Source organism: Haliaeetus albicilla, chromosome 4, assembly GCF_947461875.1.
Source record: "Haliaeetus albicilla chromosome 4, bHalAlb1.1, whole genome shotgun sequence".
NCBI classification, from domain to species: domain Eukaryota; kingdom Metazoa; phylum Chordata; class Aves; order Accipitriformes; family Accipitridae; genus Haliaeetus; species Haliaeetus albicilla.
This window is the reverse complement of record NC_091486.1, coordinates 42,794,897-42,814,314: the sequence shown is the minus strand read 5'-3', so window position 1 is coordinate 42,814,314 and position 19,418 is coordinate 42,794,897. Positions and strand designations below refer to the sequence as shown.

The following is a 19,418-nucleotide window of genomic DNA, read 5'->3' as shown; positions in this document are numbered from 1 at the left end:
TCTCCTTGGAGAAGAGAAGGGTCGGGGGGACATGCATCATCACAGTACTTAAAGGGTAGCTGCAAAGAGGATGCAGGCCCTCTCTTCACAAGGAGCCACATGGAGAAGACAAGAGGCAAAGGGTACAACTTGTATTGGGAGAGGTTTCATCTCTGTGGTCCTGCCCTGGGGAGCTGGGGTAGCCACTGCTCAGGGGGAGGTTCTGTCTCCTGAGAATTGTCCTTGGCTGATGGAGGGGTGGGCAGGAGATGAAATAGTCATTCTCAGCAATGAACACCTAGGAAATATGCAGGGAATAGCAGGAATAAAACTCCAGGACTTCCTTCTCCAATGCCAGCATTCCCTTGCTCAGCACCCCAACCCATCTGCCCCTTTGTGGAGAAGGCCATTCTCCTAAAATCCACTGCCAGCTTTCTCCTCTGCAGTGTTGAGATCCAGGCCAGATGGAGAAAGATCCTCTTGCATCTGTGAAGATGACATGACATTCAGAACAGGGGCTGACCCTACTGGAGGACCCTTCTGCTATGAATTGCCCTTGTTCCTCTCCATCTCTGCACATAGCACATGGGGCAAAAGAAAGGCAGGACCAGGGCCTGTGTGCCTCAGGGCCCAAGTTTTGCACCATTTCATTTCCAGAAAGAAAAGACACACAGATAAGGTGAAGAAGCCAGACTGTTTATTCGCAGAAGGCCGAGTGGAGGGATGAGCTGGGAGCAGATGAAGGGGACAGGCAGGGCCATAGGGCTAGAGCTGTCCCATGGGCAGGGAGAGGCCAGGAGCCACCCAGCCTTCCATGCACGCTCAGCTGTGCCGAGGATCAGCTCTGCACAGAGCTCCAGCAGCACAGAAAGCTGGTGCACGGGAGAGAAGGTCTTTTCGTCCTCCATGTCCTCCAGAGCTGTTCTTGGAGCACTGATAGTCTGAATCTGGAAGACGACTTTCTCTCTGGAGCTCTTAGCAGGAATAGGGTTTGAGACAGAGAGGCTGATGTCTTTTGTCATGCCTTGAAGGGCTGGGACAGAGAGGAAGAGAGACGAGGTCAGAACCTGGATCTGCGGGGACCCCAGGAACGCCTCCTGCCAGGGCCGCCCAACCCAGCTCCTCCCATGGCCAGGAGGGAGCAGGGGCCAACAGGATCAGCCGGAAGGTGCTGGCCACGAACGCCACGTGCCCCTGAAAGCTCTCTCTGCTCTGCCCACACTGCCCCTCATCCGTGCAAGGAGCAGAGCTCTCCCCAGCTGGGGCAGAGATCACAGCTCCCAGCCCAGGGTCTTTCCTCCTCCCTGCCAGTCCCCACTGACACCCACCCTGCTGCCCTCACTCACCCTCGTAGATGACCTGGAGCTTCACCTGCTGATGCGCCACGTGCCGCCCGGCAAGCCCTAGGAACACGCAGCCCGTCACGAATCCTGCTGGCCCCAGCAGCACTCCTCCCCTTGGCAGGGCTGAGCCTGGGGTCCTCCCAGAGCATGACGCCCAAGGGCAGGGGTGGGAGAGGGCAGCAGGGAGCCCTGTGGGTGCCCTGGCCCTGCATTGGGTAGTCGGGGCTCCACAGCCACAGGGCCAATTCCTGCTGCCAGTGCAGCAGCCGGGGCTGGGGCCAAGCTGCGGTGGGGCAGGGAGGGACCCCGGGGGAGTTGTGGCTCACCAAGGAACATGATGGCCGCCGCTCGCATGGATGCCTGTGGGCTCTGCAGGTACAGCAGGCACTGCTGCAGGTACTGGTCCACTCTGCTGCTGTACTCTGCCAGCTGGAGAGAGCACAAGGGGATGGAGGGAAGGGTTGGTGCAGACTCTGCCCCCAGGTCGGGCGCTCCCTGCACCCTGCCTTTCCTGCCAGGACAGCCCTGACGCCCAGCCAGCAGCCGGCCGGGGCCGGGGTTTGGAGGGAGCAGAGGGCTGGGTGCTCCCCAGGCAGCCGCGGTGCCACCCTGCTGCCAAAGCCCAGCTGGGCTGGGGCTCCGTCGTCGGCACCCGGGGCTCGAGGAGGGAGAGGAGCCTGGAGAAGGGTCCACGGGGCCACACGCCCGAGGGAAGGGAGCGTGTGTGGGGGGCAGGCTGGTGGCGATGGGCTGCAGCAGCGGGCAGGGGCACACTCTGGGGTTTTGAGTTTTCAGAACATGGTTCAAAGTTACATTCACCATTTTACAAAAGAACAGATCACTAGAGCTACTGGCAAGTACACTGCAGGTTTTATATATGAAAGGAATCAACTAAAAGCACAATTTTCACATTCAAAGCATACAAATGACGTAAGAAAAAATAATTTCTAGAAAGGAAACTTATCTCATTAATTTATGATGCAAGCTAACTGCCACAGAAGTCAATGAAAGCCTGAGTCCTTTATAAACTTTTTAACAAAAAAACCACAAGTATTTCCATATGTAAACAAGTAATGCTGCTATTGGTAGTGCTATATCCCCCAGATTCATGTAATGCACGGCATACAGTGAAGTTAGGTCATGTGAAGCAGGAAGAAAAAAGCGATAGCCTTTCTGATTTCACCTCATCACAGTCTTCCCTGTAAAACTATTCCATTTTCAGCTACAAAGACAAGCAGAGCAGCAGGTCCAGTAAACGATGCATGCATGTGCTGGCCTCCTCAGTCAGTAAGCTGCACCTCTATCAGCTGCATCCTAAAGTAGAAACATTCCCCATGTACAACAGCACTTCATATCCTTGTACTGCAGCAAACACCAAAACACACAAAACCAGTCTTGTCTTCCCCATATTGGACCAACATGTTTTCACAGCAGACGTGGACTGGAACATGCTCTTGTGCACAGAGGCAGGCCTGCACACAGGCTTTGGTTTCTAGCCAGGCAGCAGATGGCTGTATTCGCACTGGTCAAGGCAACTCACCTGGGGAGTGTTCTGCTTTAGCAGAAATTCCCTCTTCACCTACCTAACAACTCATCTGGAGACATCATGTCATTGTAAAGTGTATGGACTATGATAGCCATTGCCAGGCAAAAGGAAAATACCTAAACCTTCAAAATCAAACATCTTGGGAGATTGTTCCTAGACACAGGGGATGGAGACAGATACAATGCTTTGCAAGGTAAATAAATGCCATTTGTAGTGGTTTCCCTTCAGTTGGTAGTGCACCCAATTATACCACACAAAATTCGGCTGCTATTTTGGACGGAACGCAGAAAAAGCAACCTCACCATAGCAAGCATCACAATATTTAAAGCTGGCCAACAATCTCTTCTCCATTTCAAAATGCAAACATCTGCAAACAGATGTTTGAAAAAGTTAAATGAATTGCAATGCTCCCACTATACAAATTATCACTAAAGAAAGAAGCAATGATTGCACACAAGGCCTTTGGAAACACTTTTTAGATGAATTAAGTCTCCCATGCAGGGTTGTAATAGCTGAGCTTCAGCATTGCTGCACAGTTCCAGGTAGAGTGGAAAGAAGTCCACACTGTTCATGCAGGGTCTGAGATGTGGGTGCAGGGTTGGACCAAAGGCTGTCTTTCCTCCGGGGGATGATGCTGAAATACATCATATACTGGCATGCCGGCATTACAGACCTCAGCAGGTCTGACAGACAGACCATGCAAGTAACAAGCTCTATCTGGCTACTACATGAAGGAAAGGGAGATTGATTCATTAAGACAAGCAATTAGTGGCTAAAGGAAACCCATGAACAGGCCCCTTTGAGTGAAATTGAAAAGCAAAGTGATTTTGGCAGCAGCAGCAGAACTGTTGGAATTAGGAGTGCTTTTTAACAGCAGCTGACAAGGTCTAATTGCTGCCATTGAACATCAGGGGAGATGAGGAAAAAGAAGAGCTTGGGTAACACGGGAGTCCTGCCAGGAGATAAACAGTCATCTTAATGTTTTACCATCATCTTGCAACAAGCAGAAAGGGCTGTTTTATTGAAAAAATAAAAACCGAAAAAAATCCTAGTAACTCCTGCTGAGACATTGACACTCTGGTGGATCAGTTACCGTTTGCTTGGTGGTTACTGCCAGCTCAGAGAAATTACTCTTGATGAATCAGTACCTGTGTGAGCAAAAGAAAAAGATTTAGTATAGAGCTCCTAGCCTGCCTCAACATTTTGCTTTCCTTTTGCATCCTCATGACATCAGCTTGGAAAATTGGATGTCTTGTGCAACACTTGGGATCAAGGAATTCTTTGCAGCACCCAGCCAGAACATGGTGTCTTAGCGGAGTAGCAGAGATACTCGTTGTCAGGAAGTGAAAGCAAAAGAGACACCTGCATGCAAAGTACCTGGAATGGCCAATCCGGCATCTCATATTGAAGATGGTCAGCACAGATCCAAGTACTCCCTTTCAGATGAGATAGCATAATGCACACATCTGCATCCTGTGAGACACTAACCTCTCTGTTCACACTATGATGTTAGTACTGTGGACTGCCAAGGGCTCAGCTTTAGAGTCAGGACAGCTCACAGGCAAAACCGTTTGATCACAGCTGGGATGTCATCTAGATAGTTTACCAAGCATAAACTGGAAAGGGACTCCATCTTTTCAAGGCACTTATTATCTATAAGGAGAGGCTGTTTCCACAAGCTCCATCATATTTAGGTATCTTCTTTCCCAGGTAGGCTAACCATAATTCATTCACTCCTTTCTACAGATTATTTGTTAAGACTTCCAGTTCCTCGTCACTGTTCTGAACACTCTCCAGCCACTCTGTCGTCTTCCTGGAAGGTTAATGCGAACACTGGGTGCTGTACCCAACAGAGGATTCACCACACTATAAGCAGCAGGAGGATTATTTCATACGTCTCACAGACAAAACATGAGCTATTTAATATTCCATTTCAGCCACTTTTCTGCAGAACTGTTGTCTCATCAGATTTTCTGCCATTTTGTGCCTATGTAGCCAGTAATTCCCAGGTAGCTATAAAATTTGCATTTGTTCTTACTGAATTGCAACCTATTTTTCAGCCAAACTGCAGCTACCTTTGACCTGAACCAGTGTTGTTTTGAGTGGGGTTGGCCTAGATGACCTTCAGAGTTCCATTATTCTACAGCCTATTTTCTAGGTGACTTGGAGTTTACTGCATCCAAGAAAATGCCCAGGAACTGCTGATCCTTGTAGATTTTATTAGGTGGTTGCAAGTCATTCATAACTAAACTGAACTTCAGGTCAAGTGAATATGAAGTTGTCCCTGAAAAATGGGGAGACAACTGATTCAGGAACATTTGGCACAAGTATAAGCTACCTTGCAGAAAAACCCTCTATGGGAAAAGAGGCCAGGCTCTAATGTTCAGGCTGATCAATTTGTTCCAGATTATCCTTGTCAACAGCTACACTTCTTAACCTCCTGTCTTTAAAGAATGCATCCATCAGTATTCTGTCTGGCTTTCACATCCCACTAGAACCTGTGGCTCCAACCTAGTTCTTTGCAGAACTCGATGAAAAAGGACACAAGGCTCATGACCAGATGCTGAACTGCAGCTCTGGAGACTTTGGGTTAACTCTTCACTCTGCAGTTTATCATATAGGACGCAGGAAGGCTATAGTGATCTGTCATAATGCCCCACTTTGACAGTGGGAAAATAAACCATATTCCTAACCACAATTCTGTCTTTTCTATTTGGTTATGTTCCTCAGAGTTAAAATGAACCAACTGTAAAGGATCCAGCACAGCAGCTCCTAATTTTCCAGGGGGCCTCCAGCACAAAGACAACTAAAATAACCTTGGGTTATTCACAGTTTTTCAAAGGCAAAGGCGAGGGAGCAAAACAAGATATTTTAAACCGTGCCAAAAATGGAAAATTGTATTTTTCAGAAAAAAATAAACAAGGAAAAGAATTTAGCTCTTATTTCTTTTCTAATATTAGACAACATCAATACAAGCATCAATAATTAATACTAACTCTTCTTCCAGAGACATACAGATTTAACATCCCAAATGCTGATAACTTATTCAAGTCAGAGAATGGGTTTAAAGAAGGCTTACCCTACTCAGGTAGCTGTTCTTGGATTTCAGATATGTTCATTTGATTTTGCTGGAAATCTCTTTCAGAAGGCCTTTCAAATCAGAGAGCTTAAAAATTAAAAAAAAAAAAAAAAAAGAAAGAAAGAAAAATTGTTTATGTAAAGTCAATCTAACTCATTCCAACAGATGATCACAGCTTGGGATGAAAGGAAAGGAAAAGAAAAAAAACAAGCAAGCAGTAGTAAGTACCTTGAAATACCCTAGAACATACATATCCTAGAAAATACCATACAAGATCAGCAACAACAGTCATAAAACACATCTGGCCTCCTGCCTCCCTGGCTACCCTGTGGACACCAACCACTACTTCAAAAGCAATAACTGACTGCTTTTTGTATTCAGTAGTCACACTGTGGTGGCAAATGAAGCAGTGTTAATATTGCTTTTCACAGGAAAGCAATAGTAATAAGTAATATGAGTAACGAGTAATTGCCTCTCCAAATATTACACCAAATGCAACAGTGCTTGAAAGGACACTCCCAATTACAGTTTTCATCAATGCAATTAATGCAGTGAGCCCTAATGCATATGTATTTCACCTAGTTAACAAGCAGGTATCATGACAGCTACAAGCTCCCAACTATAATGCACTTCCTTGTGCTCCTTTAAAGCAGAGACTGCAGATCACTGGAGTTTCGTGGAGCATTCATTCTGGCACACAGAGCTACCTTCAAAACCTCCCTGTGCCATAACTGAAGGCCATTATTCCCTGGGACATCCGCATCAAGTTTAAAGAAAAGTTTACCCCATGATCAAGGCTCATGCCTAGGAGTCAGTTACATCCTCAGACTTGTTTTTAGGACATCATCTGAAGTGAGAGCCAGTGAGATATCTCTGGAGTGCCTTGCTCTCAAGGGCACTACTCCTAAGCACTGGCCTCGGTATGTTTCTGTCACTAAAGCTGAAGGCACGAATAGACAAAACAGCTTGCTGTGAGGTATTCCCTCACAGAATAAGAGGCACAATTTGGGTATTACTTTTCAGTATAGAATTATCGTTATCGTATTTCCTTTCAGTTTCACAAGAAGCATCACTAGACACATACTCGGTCACTCACAATTTCCATTTCAGTCTTGAAAGCAAGCTATCATTTTACAATCTACATTATTTGACAGCAATCAAAAGAAGTATTTTGAAGTATATGTGGGCCTTTTCACCCTTGGACTTCTAAAAAGTCTGTTCTTCACATCAAAGCAATGCCCCACTTCAGAGGCAAAATACATCATTCAATCAAGCCTCAAAAAATACCCATTGTGAAGGTCTTTTCAGTATCACAGTCATAAAAAGTATACTTGTATGACAATTCTAATAATGATGTGCTCTCTAGTAGGTTGGTAGCTTTGTATTGCTTCAACACAGGATGTTTCTGTGAATCAGATGAGAATTGGTTATTTTAATTGTAATTAAAGGTATTCCTATCCTGCAATATGTATGGAGCATCCTTTGTTTACCTAGCAGGTGTTGCCTGTGCTATCTGAAGCACCACCAGGCTTGCCACAATGTATGTGAACTGCTACTTCATTTTATAAGCAGAGGTTAAACAACAACAACGAAGTAGGATCAATTACTCATGCCTTCAGCACTAGAAGCTAAACTTGACACAACATGTGTTTGAGAATGGTATACTCTAAGCATGTAATGCCCTTTCTTCCCATTAGTGTCTCATGGGCCTGTTACACAACACTTCTTCAGTGCTAAGCAAGTATCTTTCTACTTAATTTTCCAACAAAGTATGAAGCTACACATGGAATCAAAGATGCAAAGGAGCACATTAAAAAAGCCCAATTAAAACGTGGTCCTGGCAATAGTAACAAAGACTGCGCATGACTCTCAGTGATGCTCATTTTCCTTGTGGACCACTACTTGCTTTACCAGATAGAAGCACATCCCTCAGAGCAGTCTGAAACACAAGTACCTTTGCATCCAGTTGTCTAAATCGATGCACCATCCTGAAAACAGAAAGAAGACACAGAAGAAAGGGCTGAGTCCAGGTATTAGAGAAGCCTTGGCTAACTGCCCTCCCCCCTTTGCAAAACTGGGCAGAACTGCTTTGCAGAAGTCTCTCTGGAGCTCACAGATCTAGTTCTCATCTTTGGCCAAAGAGCAGAGCTAAGGCGATTAGAGTCTGAAGTTGTCAGAAGACTGCCCTCTTTGCATGTAGTCAGAGGGCAGTTACAGATTGCCTGCAGATGCCCCTGCTTGGGAACACCAGTGTTTCATCCTTCCAAGAAGGCAGGGCTGCAGGTGGTTTGGCATTTTTTTATTACAAGTAGATTATTACTGTTAGTGCCGTGCTACTCCATTTTCCCTGTCAACACTCCTGCTTCCAGCATAAAAGCTATTTTTTTTTTAATTTGTTTGGCTTCTTATCCATGCTGAGTGACTCTGGGTAGTCTTAACATAAACACTGACTTGTGGACAGCAATGTCCACAGCAGGGGCAGAGGGGCATGGAAGAGTCTGGTCTTTCCTATCCATTCTTATCAGCTCTTCCCTTACGTTTGACTTAGGGAAATACTAAAGCTGCTGGAAGTTAGCTACAAAATTATGCCATCATACAAAGCAGGTCAGTGTTGTCGTTTTCTAGCTTTCTTTATATTTCCTTTTCCTTGTATACTATTACTCTGAAAACACTGAGACAGATCCCAAACATAAAGTGTCATGATCTGGCAGTCAAAGAAGAATACTCCAAGTCATCAACCTTCAAATACAATCATTCCAAATAAGAGGTCTTTCCTACTTATGCTATAAAGTACAGACCTCTGTACAGATTGATGCCATGGGAATGCTTGATATTCCAGGTCTAACACTAAATAGTCTCTGCTAACTGCATAATGTTACAAAACTAGTCAGCTATACAACTGCTTTCCACAGTGAGACCTCAAAACACTATAGAAAGACAACATTTTCTCCTCTGGTGGTAAAATAGAAAGCCTCAAGTACAGAAAGGTGAAATAATTTGAGAAATACTGTGACACACATTTGGAACAAGTGTGTTTAATACATCTACCCAGCTGTGTGCATAACATGCTATTATAACCCTTGCAATATTGTCATTAGTATTCTACAAGACCAATCAATTATTTCTGAAGACAGCCTGCAGCAGCTGACAAAAACCCGCACCATTTTACTTAAAAAGAAAATGCACATTTATGCTGAGTTTATTTATCTACTCATTAGTTTGTAAACATTTAGAGCTGCTGAAAACTTGCCTTCACTAAAAATATTCAACAGAAAGTTAAGAGAGTGAAGACAAAGAAGGGCAGACATACTCTTCTGATGAATCATTTGCTTTGGTATTGATTTTGACAAGGTAATTCTCCTTCATGACTGCTTCCCATGCCAGAATTTCATTGTCCTCATTTTTTGAGCCTGGAAAATGTATGTGAAGAAAAACAACACTAGATTCAGTTAATTTGTCTTTCCAATGCTAAGATGCAAAAAGGCTGGGTTAGTGCTTGCATTCAGAGGCTAATGATTCCCTTCTCTGCATCCAAAGCATTCACAGCCCCACCTTCCCTCCACCTGTGACACGGCTCTGATAAATGTGACATTAATCCATTTTACTATATGCTCCTGGCAACCACAGTTGGTTAAAAAAAGAAAATATGAACAAAAAAACCCTAACAAGCTCCAAAACTCTTTCTGGAATTTTTTGAGCCTTGGTTAACACGAGTGTTTTGTGAAATGGCAGCCGCTTCAACAGGCATAGCACATTCCAGAAAGTTCCTATCTGGGTTTGAGCTTTCCATTTGTTTCTACATTATCCCATATTGAATCATTGAGAGTAACACATATTAAGAACCATGTTGTATGACTTATCATTGAACTAAAACTTTTCAAAATTATGAAGCATTGTCTTCTCTAAAAAACACCTCCTGTTGATGCTGTAAATTAGAGAGTGACACAAAGCAAACCACTGCGAGGCATCAAAGTCCTCCAGGATAATACTTCTGCATTTTATCCTGTTCCAACAGGACAGCACAAACCACATGGGTTTTAATTTTAAAAAGTTAGCTGAGACAAAAGAAGCCCACAGCTGGCAAATGACTGAAGTCCCATTTCCTCCACCTAGTGCTCCTCTGACCTCACACAGCCTCAGTTGTTCTCCCACATACCAATAAGCATTTAAGCACCCAAAATCCCAACCATTTCCATAAGAGGTAAGTGGGGAAGCCAGGATTTTGCAATAGTCAATACATTGGTGTGCTTTCTCCATGCAGTTCTCAGTTCCTGTCAGCAGCTCAACCACGGTGATATTCCAGCTCTAGTTAATCCTTCCATTTGCTTTTAGAACTGCAACATCAACTGTGCATTACTTGGGCAGAAATATCTGCTGTTAAACAACCTTCCCAGCAAGGAAGCCAAACAGTGATTTGGACAGCCAAAACAATTTAGTCAGCACTAAGGAATTTTATACACCAAAGCAGGCATCTTTCTGCTGAACTAGTAACAAATCCAGCCTGTGCTGCAGGGCAACTGCCAGGTTGCTGATGGATGGGAGTAAGACTGTCAATTAACTCAACTTATCCTCTCTCATCTGCTTCTGAATGGGACTTAAAAAAAAGAGAAAACACTCCATTTGTTGGGGGGAAAAGCTTGTTAAAACAATTCATATCTGTGCCTTCTGACAGAGTAAATAAGGGGGAAATAGCTAGAGGATTGACTCGGCCACTGCTGCATTTTTGAGGCAGGGTCAGGAGACTCTCTATTCTCTTTCAGTCACTTACCAGCAGGCAGAAGAGCCTCTGAAGATGATTGTCCTCTACTAGGCTGCCATAGCAGCTACTAGCTGTATTAGCTGGGAGATTGTAACTGGAGGACAAAAAGAAATGCAACTCCAGAAGGTAGAGTGGCAAGTAGAGACTAAGACCACCTCTTGTACTAGTTACCTAAACACTCAGAGCATGCAACATCAGGGATCTCTGCCACTGGGTAACAGTGCAGGAAGGGTGCGCTACAAGATGTTAATGACAAATGGGATGGTTTACATTTTTCATGCAGAGCATGAAGATGAATTTCAGCTGCTGCAGGGTCTGGATGAATTTATTCAGTGCTCTAACACACAAAAAAAACCCCTTTCAAAGCTAGGAAGAAGCATAGGCAGCCCTAAACTGATAGGATTAATTTGAAGACTTAATTGATTTACATACATGAAGTAATTCTGCCTTGAAATGGCTTGGACAAGAAAGCACTGGATAACTCTGCACAGTACTCAAGTAGACCAGGTCTCAGTAGAACACAAAAGCTCTCTAACCAGACCAAAACCAAAGCTACTGAGGGGCAGGGATCACAATAATGCTCAATTAGAGTTTTAGCATAAGGAGTTAGAAGTATAATTCCCCATATCCCAGAGAGAGCGCACCTTGAGTACTGAAGGAAGATTATGGCTGAGAAGCAGCCAGGGACTTTGATTCGAATCTTACTGAAGAGATTTCCAGCAATATAGTGGATTTGCATTTGACAACATGAATGAGCTGCTCCTCTTTTCCACTACACAGCCACCTCCTCCAAGGTCTACATTGCCCATGAAAATTTCCCACCAAAATACTAGCTGCCTGGTTTAAGCACACCATGCCATGGAAGAGTTGCAATGCATCTGCACCAGAGCTGACTTTTACGCAGCAAGGAATAATCCAACTCACAACAAATAGATGGCTCTTTACTTTCTTTCTTACAGCAGCATTTGAAACATTTCCTCATCACCATGTATATGTAGGCAAAGATGACGAAAGGGAAGGGGATAGTCAAGCGACTGCAATATTCTTGGACCAAGAAGTAACGCTGGAACTTCCACACCTGGTCGTTGTTCTCTTGTACTGATCCAACAGTGTAACTAACAGGTAAAGAAACAGAAAATACATACAGCATTAGTTATTCACTCCATCAGAGCCAAGTAACACAGTGTTTCTTTTTATTATACTAGGGCACGTTTTTGTAAAGTCATCCTGGAGCTGTTACTTTTTAATGATTAGGAGGTTATTGAGTTTGTCCTTTTTAGAGAGAAATTTGAAAATGAGAAGAACTAAGGCAGTAGAAAAAAAAACCACCATGAAGTTACAAATAAACTGGAAAAATGGGGAACAGGGAGAAAATACTCCACATACTTTCACTACCTTAGCTCTAGGCAATTTTCTTCCAGCCTAGACACATGGGAACGGGATGCTTCTTTGCAAGATACTGTCTCATTAATTCATCAGCTAACTTCTTTCTACGCAAAAAAAACCCAAAAAATAAAAATAGAACATTTACAAAAAATGAAAAGCTCCTGAGATTTTTAGTGGAAGCATTAAGAACACTCCAGGCATGGATTAAACCTACTGTACGAACCCAGCAAAGCAACAACCACAAGGGCAAACAGCTCCCAGACTGCCTGACCTTTCATTGCTGACATTAAATGGCAGACAGATGCTTCCAAAATATCTGTGTTGAGATCCTAACGGACCCTTACATGAGATAAGCTAAAACCTTCACCTGGTGGAAATTATCTATTGTTTTAGAAGATAATACAATCCTGAATATCAGAAGTATCTAAAATGTAATATTCCCACTTTTCAGCTAATGCATACCAGATGCAAAGAAATAGTTGGATTCTCTGTTGTTAAAATTAATATATAATTGTAATTACAACATATAGAGACACTGATTGGACTGGTGTCTAACAGACATCAGCATTATTAAAGATTGACAGGCACTATGAACACACTGGTCATAGGAGGAGTCATCACAGATTTCACACATTTCCAACTGCATCAAGAAAAAAAACATCTGGGATTGCTGTTTGCCCACTGGGCTTCCTGACTTCAGTACAATCCAGCACTCCTCCTTAAATTGTGCAGTCTATTGTTAAAATGAACTATGCAAAGCTCTGAGAGTGTCATTAGAGAATTCATGTGGGTCCTTCCACAAAATAAGCTGAACTGGCAAAAGCTAGGTTTTTACTGGCATAACTGTATAAACCAGAGCATTTACCATTAGGTGCTGTTAAAATAAGTGTTCTAACAAATATCAAAGGCTTCTAGGGTAGAGTGGCTTACTGCTGTACTTTCCTTGATTAATGTGAATTGCTTTCACCCTTTCTAGTGAGTACAAGCATTGTCTTCTGTCCCCAGGTCCTGTGCAGGTTAGGAAAACTAGGTACAATAAATAGATATGCTGCACCGGTCCTAGCTGCCTTGTCAAAAATCACATTACTGACTGTCTTTGGAGTCCAGCTCAGCATGGGAAGAAAGGTTCAGGGCAGAGGGGTGAGCAGGTCCCAAAGCTGAGGCGTTCTCAACTCATCACACTAATACATCTCATCTCAGGACAGTAAACATTGGCATTGGCATTCGGAAGGGAGATCTTTTTGAGGCAAACCAAGAGTCCTTAGCAGTTCCTGTAAATACTCTTGTTGCCAAAGCAAATTCCCGCCTAGTCTGTCACTGCCAAAGCACCATCAAACACACAAAAATAAACATCACGGACCTCAAGAATGATGCCCAGGTGTTGTAAGTATTTTTGTTAGGCTGCAAGGGAGTGTAAAGCAGAAAAGTAGTAGGATTTCTGGAAGAAACTGAGGAAACTTTTCCCTGAGGGCCAGTTATGGTTTGCTCTTGCTGGTCCCAATGCAGTCAATATATATTTGATAATGTGCACAACAGCAACCATTTTTATTTGGCAAATCAGTGCTAGCTATGTGATACAGTCAGCAGTTACCAGCACCAAATTTCTGGTGTCTCATCCATCTGCATGATGTAATACTTCACAAGATGTCAGAATAGGCCTCCTGACTGGTAGACCCACAGACAAATTACCATATAAAATACAGAGGTGATGGCATTTTTCAAGACAAAGTCCTTTTATATGTCCCAAGGAGATGTGGCCCATTGCCTGTGCTATAAGTCAGAACAATAAATAGCAGGTTCACCAGAGCAGTAACACACCCATCATTACCACACAGCAGTTCTGGTTAATAAAACCTGAGCGTCACAGAAAGACTGCAATAATAACTTGTTTATTCTGTCTAGCACAGTCAGTTGTGCAGCAACTCACACTTGGTAAAGCACTGACCCAGCAGCTATCGCCCCCTGTGTGAACCACAGGCATTTGTGCTAAGCCCAGTGTGCAAAGGATGCCTAGAGAAGTAGTAGAAGGACAGGCAGCAAGCCATCCCCAGGACATTGTATCAGTTTTGATTAGACTGCTGTGAGAAACACTGAATAACCTTGCCTTTGTTCACCTTCCCATGCCACACCCTTCACTTGAGAGGTCTGTTTCAAGTTGGGAACCCCATCCAGACTACTCCCAGCAAAGGACACAGGCAGAGTCCAAGGCCTGGCTTCATGCCGTTTTCCAGGACTTCATTCCCTTTCTCCAAGCAATATTGATACAGAGATCACAAGCAAGTGATCATTCCTTTATTACATACCCAAACATAGCCACGAGCAGGTTCACAAGGAGGATGTTAGTTGAGAGCATGTAAATGCAGACAAGGGGAATGGTAATCCACTCTGGGAAGCGGGGTTGGTTGTTGGCATCCAGCTCCACGCACAAGGGCTTGGACTCATTGCCAGAAAATGTGCAGCGGTCAAAGTTATATGTGGTACCTCAGAGGGTGAGAGAGGAGAACAAACAGTGAGCCTTCTCCCCCTCTTTCTGTTGGGTCCAGCCCCAGGTACTGCCATTGACCCCAATATGTGTGGCCTCTTCCTTCCCCACCTCCCCATCAGACATAAAACCTTGCCTTGCTGCTGCTTGGAGGAAAGGGTTCAACACGGGACTGGACAACCACTGAAAGGACAGAGCCTTCCACCCGCCCAGTAGAGCTTCCCACAGAAAACAGGTACCGTCAACATCATCGGGGTACTGGCCAAACATAGCCAGGTACGGCTCATAGATGACAGATCGAAATATCCACTCCCAGCGGTGCTCATTCTTCCTCAGGATGCCTTGCCTGGCCACACCAAAGGCCACCATCCACACAGCAAAGAGGAAGAGGAAGAAGAAGACATCTATCATCTAGAAAAGGACAACAAGCAAATGCAGCAGTGACACACCGCATGCCTGTCACAAGCCACACATGGCTTTTTTCTCCCCAATTTTATATTTGGGAGGAGAACAAATATTAGAAAAGCTACACAGCACCATTTTAATGCATGTTTTCACATCACTGCTTCCTAAATTTACAGTCACCAACACAAACACACGCATGCAAATAATTAACCATTCCCGCTCAGGGAACTTCAAAAATGTTTACACAACCAGAAAAGCAAGGCACGTTTCAGAATGTAGGATATCCCCCTGGCATCAGACAGGGTCCACCCACAAAAGCAAGATCCACATATAAAGACTACTCATGCAACAACTGTAGCTTGCAACCCTCCAGCCAAGTGTCAGGTGAAAGCAGCCACCAGTTCTGAAAATGCTACCCTGGATGGCTTCAAACAGCATTTATAGTCCAGACACTCTGGCTAGCAGTTTCATGAATTTCTGTCTCTTAATAATATACAGATAACTGAAGACTGGCAGTATCCCAGTTGAGCTTTCCCATTTGTTGCAGATCCACCTCCACTGATGTGTGCCCTTCCAGATGCGCAAGCATCTTTATTATTACACTTACTCAAAAACTTATCCCTTTTGAAGAAGGCTAAACAAGAGAAAGTTGTACAGGAAACAATCCTGTGTTGTTGCTTCCATATCATAAGGCACTCTAGGACTAGGTAATCTCTAGACTTCAGCTTTGCAGCAGTGATACATGGCAAAATAAAGGCTTTCTGGGTAAGCTGCAGACCACACTGTTACTCCCATTGTCACCACACAGCTGGTTTTTAAATTCCATATACAAGATCGGCTCCAGGTGACATGCACAAATTCAGGCATACTCCAGCTCTCCAATGCTCCTCATTCCCACACCTGAAGTAAAGCCACATCCGTATTATGGAATGCCACTTTCTTCCTGTTACCTTTCCCAGTCTGCTAGCAAACATGCCCTCCAGCTACAAAGGACGGAATTAGCCTGGCCACTCCATAAGAGGCTCTTCATCACCAGCTTCTCCAATTATTTGTGTGATGGATGCAGTGGAAGACAGAAATCCTCCTCCTGTACCATTTATCATCACTGTCTTGTTTAGTGAATGCTCATGTGAGCAACAAGAGTGATGGAATATACCACTGAAACATGGGACACGTAAGACAAATCTACCAGGAAACAAATTTCCTCTTCTGTTCTTCAGCCTGATCTTTATTCTCTCCTTGTGCAGAGGGAGAGAAAAAGGCCCTGCTCTTAATTAGGTCCTATTTGAATCTTAATTAATCCTGTTTAGCAGATTTAAGAGAAGGAGAGAACTTGCTGCCATCATCAGAACAGTGGTGATTTTTCACTCTTGAAGAAAAAAAAACGGTGTCACATCATTTATTTAGACTTCCTTGAACAGCTGCCAGAACCTTACCATCCTCTGCAGCATAATAATTTTGGGTCCTAGATTCCTGCTAACTGTGAAAATATGGATCAGCCTCAGAGTAAAAACTATGTAGTCCAAACAGAAAATGACTCTCCCAGCATACCAAGAGCTTTCATCAGATGAGTGAAGCCTGATGGAGACAGTAAAAAAAAATGAAGACAAGCATTGGGTAAAGCATGCAGAAATCAGGTGAAAATACAGTTAAACACTGAAATGGGGAGTGGAAAGTGAGTAACTGGGAAACAGAGCACAGCTATCCAGAGCCCCATACCCTCTCCCACCAATCCATACCTGATGACAGGTGGTAAAACTGGTCAATGCACACCTTGTTTACACCCTTCCTATCTTAGCTACATCATCGCTGTGTCTCCTCTTAGCCTCTAAAACTATTAACAGCAAAGAAATCTTGTACTTTTAGCTAGTCCCACAGCCCTCCAAAAAGATCACAGTGCAATGACCGCTCTGCTGCACTGAGGCAACAACAACTAAGTTACAGTTGACTGAACAGTAACACTGTAAAATGTGTTTCCATCATTTCTTTGTCATGGTTGTTAACTCACCCATTCACATAAAATAGCTTATGTGAGCTAATGACATTCGGTTAGACTATTGTAGGTACAATTACGGTCCCCTTAAATACAATACACTAAAGCTCAAAGAGTCCAGATTACCATATTAAATAGTCAATAATAGGAGCCAGGGAAAATCCCAAAGAACTTCTGACTCTCTGAGATATTAACCATCTTACCCTGCAACTTTGATATGCTCTATATAGCCAGTCTTGAAGGCGTTGTCATGAAACCTAAGCCTATTTCAATCATCATCTTCTAAACATGCTCATCCAAACCTAAGCATTAAGAAGGGCTGTCCTGGTGGCCCAGAAAGATCTGAGTTTAGGAAAGCCGCTTCTGACTCCAAGGATAGACTCAACTTCCATTAAACAAAAAAGAGAAAATAATTGCATGCAGATATTCCCTAATCACTATATTTTATTTCTTTATTTGCTTTTACAGATTTAGAGTCAAGACTTGGCAGTATTTGGGGCCTTCATAAAGAACAGGGAGTTTCACGAACACATCATTTCCCAAAATCTCATTACAGGTTGTAGTCAAAACCCAGAAAGGAAGCAAAGCCATAACATGGCCACAAGAAAAGATACTACTCACCTGAACACAATCCCTGCTATGAAGTAGAAGATTGCTAGTGTATCCATAACATTCCACAGATCTGAGAAATACTTACTGCCATTCATGTACCACTGGGAAGGAAAAAGAGCAGAAAGTAACCACCACAGAGCACTGACCAGTGACATGGGGAGCTCATCCATCTTCCCCTTCTCTCTCCCCACCGGATGTCCTCATGGGTAAATATTCCACCCACTGCAATAGAGTAAGGATTGTTTCCTTGCCCAATTAATTTTTTGTCACACATAATGGGTATACCAGAGCTCAGATTGCTTTTAATTTCCCCCCAAAAAGGGTTTTTAATATATCCACCAATGCCAGAAATAACTGACAACATGTTTTTACTGTAACTTCCAATAGGACTACAGGTCAAGATTTTCTATGTTTAGAGCTCCTTAACACATCTTCTCCTGCAGCTCAGATGTCCTAACCTAATGCTCTTGCACTAGGACCAGTCAAGCACATCAGCAACACAAACACTGCACCACAGTGTGGGTTACTGCACTCAGAGGACATAACCCAACCACACTGGTGCTTGTGCATGGGGAGAGGAGGGAACAGTCCTGACAAGAGCTGAGATTGATGGACTTAGTGCTCACATGTGTATACACATGCTGCCAGGGGACCTCAGGGTAGATCACGCTATGCTCCAGCAGACTGCTACCAAATGGGTCAATGGAGTCTTGGTGTGACACACTAAGAGCAGATGAAACACTGCAGGGAGGCAGGAGGGTCACTGTTTCAGGGCAGTTGAACTATTCCAGCTTCTCTTTCTTCACAGAGCCTTTCAGTAATCTGTCCCTGGCTACACACACATGCTTTTGATCAAAGATGTAGGCTTAATTTATTCTTTTAATTACCTGGCGCTCTATTTCTGAATTGCAAGTCTAGTGAGAATCTGCCCATTCCCAGACTGACTGGTACTGCACCCTTGATCCAAAGTTTGTGCAAGAACCAACTTCTGGACCCAATTCACAGGTGACTCATTAGGACAAGTAGCTTAGCCAGGAGAAACCTCCGCCAGGACTGAAGAAATAGACTGAGTCCCTGATCATAATTCTTTTTTAATTTTCTTGAAATAATTAAAGCTTAGTACAGTACTGATCAGTGAATCTCTCTATAACTGGCATACCCAAGGAAGGCAATTCTGCTCTCAGTACTTTTATGGGAAACAGAGATTGAGGGGAGTTTTCTTCTAAATGCAGAAGCAGCTATAAGTAGAGACCACCACTTTGCTATTCCAGTTGCACAACTGTTGCATTTTCTTCACATGATGGGACTCATTGCTAAAGATGGACAGTTGTGGCAGCTACCAGGGTGTCAGGCTCAAAATATTACCAGACACTATTTCAGCATCTTGGGACCCAAACACACCTTTCTTACTGTTTAAGGTACCAAAGGTTGGGCACTGAGTGGGGATGGCATGTCTGACACCTATGACATAGGGCTGCCTCTGCCTAGTAACTCCCTAGATCAAACATAAGTTGTCTTGCTACACATGACAGTGAAGCGGGGTTTTATGTGAACGGCTAGACACACATGATCCAAATGTCTTTCACAAAGCAATAGCATATCACTGCACTACAGCTGTATTAAATGCAGCAGGTTTAAGCCTGATGCCTCTTCTATTAAGGGCACAACTGTGGATGGAGGAAAGGAAACAGGTTTTCGTCTAAAGCAGAAACAGAGAGAAAACAGAGGCAGATGCTTGTAAACAAGTGAGAACAACTGAGACTGCAGTGCAGTCAAGTCCTTCAAATATCAAGCAATTCCCACTGCTAAGAGTTAACGTGCATGGAGATTCTGT

The 19,418-nt window shown here is 43.7% G+C and overlaps 1 protein-coding gene and 1 long non-coding RNA gene across 7 annotated transcripts in view; both read right to left on the bottom strand.

Moving 5' to 3' along the window:
• Positions 1-659: 659 nt before the first annotated feature.
• On the bottom strand, positions 660-2,926 carry LOC138685162 (uncharacterized). Its single transcript, XR_011324446.1, has 2 exons — positions 1,326-2,926; positions 660-1,012 (listed from the first exon to the last, which is right to left on the bottom strand). It is a non-coding gene; the product is annotated as an uncharacterized lncRNA (long non-coding RNA).
• Positions 2,927-3,862: 936 nt separating this feature from the next.
• The window catches only part of TRPM8 (transient receptor potential cation channel subfamily M member 8), a 163,446-nt gene continuing 147,890 nt past the window's right edge, over positions 3,863-19,418 (bottom strand). For 5 of the 6 annotated variants that reach the window (XM_069782150.1, XM_069782148.1, XM_069782149.1 and 2 more), the window contains 9 exons: positions 17,594-17,685; positions 16,416-16,557; positions 14,814-14,985; positions 14,396-14,573; positions 11,631-11,821; positions 9,258-9,357; positions 7,902-7,935; positions 5,948-6,034; positions 3,863-4,016 (listed from right to left, as the gene is read on the bottom strand). In XM_069782150.1, the coding sequence (XP_069638251.1) occupies positions 5,984-6,034; positions 7,902-7,935; positions 9,258-9,357; positions 11,631-11,821; positions 14,396-14,573; positions 14,814-14,985; positions 16,416-16,557; positions 17,594-17,685 (960 nt within the window). In that variant the 3' untranslated portion in view covers positions 3,863-4,016; positions 5,948-5,983. Of the gene's footprint in view, positions 4,017-5,947; positions 6,035-7,901; positions 7,936-9,257; positions 9,358-11,630; positions 11,822-14,395; positions 14,574-14,813; positions 14,986-16,415; positions 16,558-17,593; positions 17,686-19,418 lie in introns of those variants that run through there. The other variant, XR_011324445.1, reaches the window with a different exon arrangement.